Source organism: Sorex fumeus, unplaced genomic scaffold (assembly GCF_029834395.1).
Source record: "Sorex fumeus unplaced genomic scaffold, SorFum_2.1 ptg000041l, whole genome shotgun sequence".
NCBI lineage: Eukaryota > Metazoa > Chordata > Mammalia > Eulipotyphla > Soricidae > Sorex > Sorex fumeus.
This window is the reverse complement of record NW_026606098.1, coordinates 7,659,389-7,668,457: the sequence shown is the minus strand read 5'-3', so window position 1 is coordinate 7,668,457 and position 9,069 is coordinate 7,659,389. Positions and strand designations below refer to the sequence as shown.

Below are 9,069 nucleotides of genomic sequence, written 5' to 3'. Positions count from 1 at the left end.
CCCACGTGGGGGCCTGGGGACGCAGCCTGCACCCCCCCATATCGGTCTGTGTCTCCATGTGGTCCTGCCCCAGGATCCTGACACACTGGGTCCCAGTAGCCCCATCACTCGCATGCACAGCAGAAACGAGGTACTCAGCAGGTTTATTCCAGGCGGGGCTAGAATTCCACCTTGCAGGCAGGGAAGGCCTCGTCCTGCATGGACACCGTGCTGTTGCTGCCCAGGACCGTGATGCCCAGCGCCGAGTGCCGCGCGTGCGTCTCCTCGTACCACTCGTGCATGGTCACGGAGTCGAAGGTGGGGATCAAGGTGACCTGGAGCGGCCGAGAGTGGGAGTGAGGGGGACCTCGACTGAGGCCCCCCGCTGGGTTCCGGCTCCCCCCCATCTCCCCAGGTCAGACCATGGGACCCCACCCTGATGCCCAGCCACCTTGAGTCGCAGGCCTGTGGCAGGAGGGGCCCTGGTTGGTGTGTGGGGAGGTGACCCCTGTGGGGTCCAAGCTCACCTTCAGGTCTCGCTCCCACTGCTGCTTGGCCGCCAGCAGGGCGTCCAGCACGGCCCGCAGCCCCTCTTCGCGCCGCTGGTCCTGGCCGCTGATGACGTAGCAGAGTGCACGCACACGCCGGAAGAATTCCTCGTCCAACAGGTGAGCGCTGCCCCCACCGGGCAGATAGGCCAGGTCCAGGTAGATGGGGCAGCCCGCGGGGGCTGATGACCCACTGGAACGGCTGCTGGCAGGTCCTGTGGGCAAAAGGGACAGGTGGGCGGGGAGCTCCTGGGACACGCAGGGCGAGACCCGACTCCCAGCTCTCTGCCCTGGGCCGGGCCCTCCCCGCCTGGGGCCATCAGTTTGGTGAGCGACAACTGGCTCAGTGCCGGGAGACCTGGGCCCACACCCCCGCGAGGTCAGAGGAAAGGTAGGCTTCTCGAGAGAGGCGGTAGAGGTCTGTCATTCAGGGAGGGTGGGGGGAATAGAGACAGGGAAATGGTCACAGGGGGGCATGGGAGGCAGGAGGCTGGCACAGGGTGCGGCTGCCTGCAGAGGTGCTGGGCAGAAAAGTCTCACAGCAGAGGGCACTGTGCACGCAGGACCTGGGGCCAGCCTCCCGAGCTCTGCAGGGAGTGACCCCCAAACCAAGCTACGTGGTCACAATGGCTGCAGGCAGGCACCAGGTCCAGCAGCTGGCAGACGTCCGAGAACGAAGGCGCTCAGCCAAGGGGTGGACCTGGGTGCCCCAGAGGTTGACAGGGTGTAGGGCTCTGCCCCCCCGGGCAGCCCTGGGTGATGCCTGTGGGTTCACTGCAGACAGTCTGTCAAAATCAGAAACCTGGGGGTGCAAAACTCCAAGAACACCCGCGGGGCGCCCCGCCTCCACCACAGGGAGCAGGTGTGGGACGGGAAGGCCCTCTGAGGACCAATGGGTGCCCCCATTTGTGGTCCCTCCAGCAAAACCCAGGAGGTGAGGAAGCCAAGCTTCCCGGGAAGCTGCAGCCGAGCTGACCCGAGGCCCATGGGGCCCTGCAGGAGCCACTCCAGTCTACCCACCTTAGGGACCCTGCACACTGCTGCCGGGAGGGAATCAGGAAGAGCCCCATGTAACCTCTGGGGAGGCTCATGACCCCGCAGAGGGGCGCGGGGACATGGCTGGGCAGGCGGGGGTTGTCCCCAAGTAGGTGAGAGAAGGCACAAGGTGGAAGGGCAAGTTGTCTGGAAATGCAGCCCTGGGCCTCAGCCCAGCAGCCTCTGGGGCTCCCGCCTCCAGAAGATACTGACTGCGTGTGCGAGGTCCCTGTAGGGCCAGGGGTCCCAGTGCCGCCCGGGGGACCCCTAGGACAATGAAGAACTCAACCTTGAGGGCCTGAGCGACAGGACATTGGGGAGGGGACTGGCCTACCCCATCTGATCCCTGAGCCCAGAGTCAGGAGTAAACCCTGAGCATGGCTGAGCGTAGCCCGAAAACAAACAAAAATCAACTCTGAAGTCAGCAGACCTCTAGCCCTGGGAGCCAAAACACGCCTAACAACAGGCCGAGACACCAGGAGCCAGCCTGGGTCCCAGGACAGATACATGCAGAGGACACCAGTCCCTGGGGCAGGGGCCTGAGTGACACTGGGCAGGAACAACATATCCAGGGGTTCCCAAAAGGAGGCCAGGCAGGACTCAGGTGCGGGGACTTCCCAGGAGAGGGAAAGTTCCAGAAGGGAGGTGCTGCAGCAGCACCCTAAAAACCCTGGAGCCCCCTCCCCACTCCCAGGGGGCAGTGGCTGCCTGTCCCCACCATGTCCCGAGGCTGATTGTGCTGTCCTCTGCACCTCAGGATGGGGGCGGCTCCTGGTAGCTGGACAAAGGGGCCTGAAGCAGTGGCCACCAGCATTGCCGGCCCTGTCCCCTGTGGCCCCGCCGTGAGCAGAAGAAACACAGCCCCGCTGCAGTTCTAGCCTAGACACCCCCACCACACAGGGGACCTCATGCCCACCAATACTCACCAGCAGGGCCCCGGGGGGTTGCCTTGGGGGCAGAGGCCTTCCTGGACAGGGGTGCCCGGCCAGCCTGGGTGCTGGACTCACTCCGGCTGCTCGGGGGCCGGCTGCCTCGCTCAATGCCTGCTGGCCCCTTGGTTTTGGCCGTGGTCGTTGGAGCAGCTTTGGGGGTGGCCAAGCCCAAGTGAGGACGCGCCTGGGACTTGCGGCTGCGCCCCTCTGGCGCGCTGGCGGGCTGGAGGGTCAACATCTCTGGGTCCACCATGCAAATGCTGGGCGGGGTGGGCAGCGGCGGGGGGAACTTCAGGGGGTCCGGCAGCGGGTCGTGGCGGGGCACTGCGAAGCCCTCGGTGTCGTCGTCCGAGTCCGCGGGGCCAGGGGCGGGCAGCGGGTCCGAGTCGGACAAGGTGGGGAGCGACTCACTCACGGAGCTGGGGGGTGTTTCCTCCAGCCCGGGGGCGCGCGCACGCTCCTGGGAGCGGGCGCTGCTGCCGTCCGAGCTGCCGGGGGAGGCGGGTGCCAGGGCAATGGCCCGACGATGCTGGAACTCGCAGGGGGACACCAAGCACAGGTCCACATCATGGGGGGACGCAGAGCGCTGCGCCCGGGCGACGCGCAGCGGGAGGCTGAGCCCCGCATCGGCGGCGGCGGCGGGCGGCAGCGCCTGCTCGAAGGAAACGGACAGCGACTCGTCCACCTCGGTGGAGTGAGGGGAGCCCACCTCGGCGGGCAGTGAGGGAGTGGTCACTGTGGGGCTGAGTGACAGGCGGCCACTGCTCTCGGCCGGGCCCTGGGGGGCGCTGGCGGGCGAAGGGGTGCGAGGCCGCGGGGTGCAGGGGCCCAAAGGAAGGTTCAGGGAGGGCTCACGCGCCATCTGGGGATCGGGTCCATCCGTGCGTGGGGGCTCCCCGGCACCCCCAACCTCCTCTATCATGGGGCCAGTCCCTGTCCCTGGCACGTGAGGGGGACTGCGGGGGCCGTTCTCCACCGGGGGCACCCCAGGGCGCGGGGCGCCTGCGGCTCGGCGGGGCTTGGACGCTGCAGGAAGCCCCGGCTTCTTCGCGGGGCGCGGCTCTGTGGAGGCGGGTTGGGTGCGCAGGGAGCCGGGCCTGGGGTCCTTCTTCACCTCCCGGGATGCCCGGGCCTCCCTCTCAGGCGCTCGGCGCGCAGGCTCCGCGCGCGGGGCTTCTTTGCGGGCCAGCCCTGCGCGTTCCGGGGCCGGCCGGGCAGATGCGGGGGCGGTGCGCGGCTCCCTCCGGAGGGCGCCGTCCCGCGAGCCCAGGCTCTCCCGGCTCTCGGCGCGCCGGGGCGCCGCCAGGTCCTGCGGGGTGACCACGGGCTCCCGCAGGAATCCCAGGTGCTGCAGGCCCAGCAGGCCGTCCAGCAGGCGCGCGGGCGGGGTGCAGCCGGGGAACAGCACCCGCACCACCTTGTCGGCGGGGCCTGCCGGGTGCCACACGAGCAGCGCGCAGACGGCGGACGCGGCGGCCGGGGGACCCGCGGGCGCGCGGGCGGTGCTGGCAGCGCTCGGCGGGTGCAGCACGTACATGTCCAGGCGGCCCACGCCCAGCTTCTGGAAGAGCACGGTGGGCGCGGGCTCGGCGGCTCCCCGGCTCAGCGGCAGCGGCGCCAAGCCCAGGCGGCCCAGCAGGCTGAGCGCCAGGCGCGCGTCGTCAGGGCCTCGCAGAAGGCGCGACGTGGCGGCCGCGCGCGCGTTCAGGAAGACCACGCCGAGCGCGGGCGAGATGAGGCGGCGCAGACGCTCGTCGGGGGCCGCGCCGGGTCCCCCCGCTGGCGCCGCCGCCTCCTCCCGCTCCGCCAGCTTGCGCCGCAGCAGGCTGTTGAGGCCAGGCAGACTGTCGGCGCCCGCGTGCGTCACCAGCACGGCGTCCACGCGGTCCAGGTGGCGCACCAGCTTCCAAAAGCTGGACTTGGGGTTGGACCCGCCGTTGACCAGCACGGTGAAGCCGTTGACAGCGAAGAAGGCGGCGTCGCCCAGGCCCCCCGGGAACACGTAGCAGCAGGGCCGCGCCAGCCGCAGGAAGCCCACGGAGGCCGGTGGCTCCAGCAGCTCGAAGGGCGACGGCGGCTCCAGCGACTCAGCCACTGCCTGCAGGAGCTCGCGCAGCCCCGCGCCTGCTGGCGGCCGCCCCGGCGGGTTCAGCCGCAGTTGCAGTCGCCCCTGCAGCGCCGGTACCTCAGTCGCCAGCTGGGCCCAGTCTCCGAGCTCCGGGCATGCGATGGTCAGCTGGGCCGGCTTGGCAGGCAGCGGGGTGGAGGTCAGGAGGTCCTGGATCTGCAGGGCGGGGCACATGCTCTAAGGCCATGCATGCAGGGGGCCCGTGGAGGGTCTGGAAGGTTCTACCACACCCTCCCGAGTGCCCAGCAGTCAGCCAGGATGGAGGACCACTGCTCACCTCTTGGTCTCCCAGGACCTGCAGGAAGTGGCGGGGCGAGAAGCACCCCGACTGCAGGACCAGCTCCCCAGTTTGCTCCAGGCAGGGCCCGGCCAGCACCAGCAGCTTGTGAGGAGCTGGGTCCAGCAGCAGGGTCCGGAGCTGCGGCCAGGGAAGGGAGAGATCCTCAGCATCCTCCCGTGGAGGAGGATCTAAGCCCACCTCCCTGTCCCTCCATCCCTAGAAGTGGGAGAGCAGCCTGGGACATCCCTCCAGGAAACTCCAGTGCATCCTACAAAACCCAGCTCTGTATCCCCTCCTCCTGGAAGCCCCCCGAGCCCTTTCTGGGCTCTGCAACTACCTCTCAGGACCCCAACCTTGAGGCCACAAGATGCAAGAGGGCAGGGAGGGAATTTCAGACTGGTGCCCCTCATGCGAATATCCTAGGTCGGGGTGAGCCATGCTAAGATGCTAGCAGATACAGTGAGGGCAGCAGTGCCCTACCTCATCACTCAGCGACTTGTCTGACGGGTTCAGGAGAACCAGGGTCTCTAGGGTATCTCCGCGGTGATGCAGACTCCGCTGACCTAGGGGATGTGAGGACGGTGAGTGAGGGGTGTCCAGCCCAGCTAGAGTCCCGGGAATAACGGACAGGGGTGGGATGAAGCCAGGGGTGGGGACAGCACAGGGCTGAGCTGGGCCCGCACCTGGACCCAGCACCCTTCTGGCCACTCATCCCTGGTGCTGGACGCAGACTGGGATGTGGACGCCCCGCTCAGCTGTCACTAGGGTCACGTGGATGAGACGTCCAGCCCAACAGGCAGGGAGGCAGGAAGCGGAGGGAGCCATGGGGACAATGAGGTGACGGATGCTTCCTTCCCTGGTTGGGCTGCCGGGACATGACTCAGAGCTGTTGGGGTCTTGGGGACTGCCTGGCCCTGCTCCGGGCTCCCCTCTCATCACCCCCAGACCCAGTACCCCCCTGCCCAGGACACTGCGCTCACCTCTGACGATGTTGGAGAAGGTGGCTGAGTGCCTCGCGGCGAAGGCTCGGAGCTGCTCGTCCAGGCTGCACACAGCCGCGTCTAGCTCCCAAGACCGGATGCCTGGGGACAGCGGGTGGGGGGAGAGGGGGGGGTGTGGTTCTGGGTGAGGAGGTCAGCAGGCTCCCCACGCAAACGCGGCGTCTGGGCCTCGTGGTGCTGCCAGGGAAGAGACTCGGGACGCTCCGCCAGCCCCTTCTCCAGCCAGGCCCTCTGGACGTCCCGACACGGGGCAGCTCGCAACTTGGTATGGGTCCTGTGGCACCCCCCTCCAGGGGACCGCAGCCAACCCTCCCCACCTGCAAGACGGGGTGGGGCACCCCCACGCCCCAGGACGCTGCGCCAGCCGCGGGCCGCGCGCCCCCAACCCCGCCGCGCGCGCGCACGAGGCGCACCACGCCCCCCGCCTCCCCCACGCCATGCCCAGCCGCTGCCAGGTGAGCTGACAGGTGCATCTGTGAGTCACCTCGAGAGCTGCCAAAGCCCGCGGGCGGGCCGCGCCGCCCACGCCCCAATTAGCGCCTGCACCCGCAATGGGGAGAAAGGGGGCCCCGCGGCGCCCCTCGCCCCGGCCCGGACCCCGCGCGGCCCCGCCCCGCCCGCCCGCGGCTCCGCACCCCGCCCCGGGGCTCCCAGGGCCTCGGCCGCGCTCACCGCCGGCCCGGCCACCCTGCACTGCACGCGCCCGGGACCCCGGCCCGCCGCCCACCTCGCTCGAGCTCCTCCAGCACGTAGGTCAGCAGCTCGGGGCAGCCACACTCGCCGCCCACCACCAGCAGCAGCGCCGCGGCCCGAGCCGGCCCCGCAGCCGCCATCTTCGCCCGCCCTACCGGCCCGCAGGCCACGCCCCTTAAAGGGGCCGCACCGGAAGCGCCGAGACCCCGCCCGGAAGCCCCGCCCTTGGCGCGCCGGCCCCCACCCGGCGGGGAGGCGAAGGGGCTGCTGGTGCCTGGCGGGGGCGCTCCCGAGTGACCTTGCGCTCTCCCATCCAGTGCTCCGCCCACTCATTCATTCGTCTGCTCAGGGATGCACCCAATCACTTCCCCATTCATTGGTTTCCTCACGCATTCATTCGTTCACAGAGTCCATCATCCTCTCATTCGCTTGTTTATTTGCTCAAGCACAAATTCGCTCCCGCACCCATCCTTAATCCATCAGTTCACTCATTCACTGGTCCGCTCACTGAAGCCCTCACTTTCTTCTCCATTTGTTCACGCATGCATTCATTTATTCACAAATTCACTCAGTCATTATTTCATTCACTCCTCCATGCACAAGTTCACGCCTGCACCCATCCTTAATCCATCCACTGGTTCATTTGTTCACTCATCCTCTCGCACATTCGTTTCTACACTCGTGCATTCATTCACCCACATATGTATTCACTGGTGTGATCATTCTCTCACCCGCCTGTTTATCCAGCCTTTCTTCACCCAGACATTTATGTTTTCATTAGGTCTTTCATTTGTGGGATCAATCTCACTCATTCATTTGTTCATGCACAAATTCACTCACTCACCCAATCATTAATCCACTCATCAGTCTGCTCATTCATTCATTCAACAAGCCTTGTGCTTATGCCTCCCTCGTCAATTTGAATCCCTCCCTGTGGGAACTCCCTTCAAAGTCAGGTGGATCCTAACAGAACTGGACTTTCCCAGCTCCTGAGGGCAGAGTCTGAAGAGCAAAAGAAAGGTGTCTTTCAGGGAGGGCTTTGAGAGGTGGGTAGGAGTTTGCCAGGTATGTGCAGTGGGGCAAGAGCTTTTGTGACAGATTCAGGTTTTTGGAGCTAAGAAAATGCAAGTGTGTTTGAGATGCATCCTCTGGCGAGCCCAGGCCTGGAGCAGGGTGTGCGTGGGGGCACCTGCCTATGAAGCACGGGGTACATGTACTAGCCAACACATGGCTGAGCTGCTCAGAAGATCCGAGAAACCAAGTCAATGGGCCCCTAGGAGGCAAAGGAGAGGCTCAGCACAGGAGGATTCCACAGCCATCTCGAGCCAGGGTGGTGCCAAGCCCCAGGTCCCTGACAGGGGACCCCAGAAGGGTGGGCTGCTAGCTCCGCATCTTTGGGGGCATGAAAAGCCCACAGGGAGCGGCCGCTGAGTCATGCAGAGGTCTGGCCACTGAGCAGAGCAGAGGTCCGGGAGGCCCCACCCCCCACCCTGGGCTGTGGAGCAGGACTTCCTCCCCTGCGGGTGTGTAACAGTGGCTGCCCACTTGCCTCTGAGCGATCCAACCTTCACTTCCTCTACCAGTGGGTATCCTTCCTGCATCCTGAGCCCCTCCCCCTGCTCCAGGCCTGTGAGCATTGAGGGGGTGGGTGTGTCTGGGCCGTGTCCTGCCCCCAGGACGGGACTGACCAGCCCTCAGCTCACTTACCTTCAGGCAGATGCTTGAGGGGCCCCAGTAACCACAGACTGTGGTCTCTGCCCAGATGCAGGCCCTCTGGAGCAACCTTACCCATCTGGGATAGGTGTGGCACAAGTGCGCCCCGCTCCTGCCCCCACCCCCGCCCCGCCCATGTCCTGTGTGTTAGCTCATCTTGGCGCCACAGAACGCACAGGCTCTGAGCAAACACATTTATTTGTCTGTGTGTGTGTGTGTTTTTGTTTTTTTTTTTTCTTTTTGGGTCACACCCGGCAATGCACAGGGGTTACTCCTGGCTCTTCACTCAGGAATTACTCCTGGCGGTGCTCGGGGGACCATATGGGATGCTGGGAATTGAACCCAGGTCGGCCGCGTGCAAGGCAAACGCCCTATCTGCTGAGCTATCGCTCCAGCCCCTGTGTGTGTGTTTTTGGGTCACACCCTGCGGTGCTCAGGGCTCACTCCTGGCTCTGCACTCAGGAATTATTCTTGGCGGTCCTCAAGGGACCCTATGGGATGCCAGAGACTGAACCCAGGTTCACTGCATGCAAGGCCAGTGGCCTCCCCACTGTCCTGTCGCTCGCTCAGGCCCCACAGACACATTAAGTATGGTGGGTGAGGTCAGGGGGGATTTAAGGGACAGGGACAGGTGCAGGCCCCTGGCCTCCAGGCCCTCCTGCATCTGCACGTTTGTCTGTTCAAGACATACACACCCTTCGTATCTTGCTAGCACCTCCAAAGGGTCTTAGCGCTGGCCCTGGAGGACATCTCATCTCCA

At 66.0% G+C, this 9,069-nt stretch overlaps 1 protein-coding gene across 1 annotated transcript; it reads right to left on the bottom strand.

The window, feature by feature from the left end:
* Positions 1-126: 126 nt before the first annotated feature.
* On the bottom strand, positions 127-6,768 carry MAP1S (microtubule associated protein 1S). The gene is made up of 7 exons (XM_056119767.1): positions 6,631-6,768; positions 5,883-5,984; positions 5,383-5,465; positions 4,900-5,040; positions 2,489-4,778; positions 507-742; positions 127-314 (listed from the first exon to the last, which is right to left on the bottom strand). Exons 1-7 carry the CDS (start codon positions 6,734-6,736, stop codon positions 159-161), a joined length of 3,114 nt encoding a protein of 1,037 aa, XP_055975742.1. The 5' UTR covers positions 6,737-6,768; the 3' UTR covers positions 127-158.
* Between the last annotated feature and the right edge of the window lie 2,301 nt (positions 6,769-9,069).

What these genes read in the sequence shown, in the direction of transcription:
- MAP1S (XM_056119767.1), bottom strand. Translation starts at nt 6,736, where the DNA reads ATGGCGGCTGCGGGGCCGGCTCGGGCCGCGGCGCTGCTGCTGGTGGTG. An exon ending in CTTCTCCAACATCGTCAGAG is followed by an intron (nt 5,466 to 5,882) that starts GTGAGCGCAGTG and finishes CACATCCCCTAG; the next exon opens with GTCAGCGGAGTCTGCATCAC. An exon ending in AACCCCCCGGGGCCCTGCTG is followed by an intron (nt 743 to 2,488) that starts GTGAGTATTGGT and finishes TTTTGCCCACAG; the next exon opens with GACCTGCCAGCAGCCGTTCC.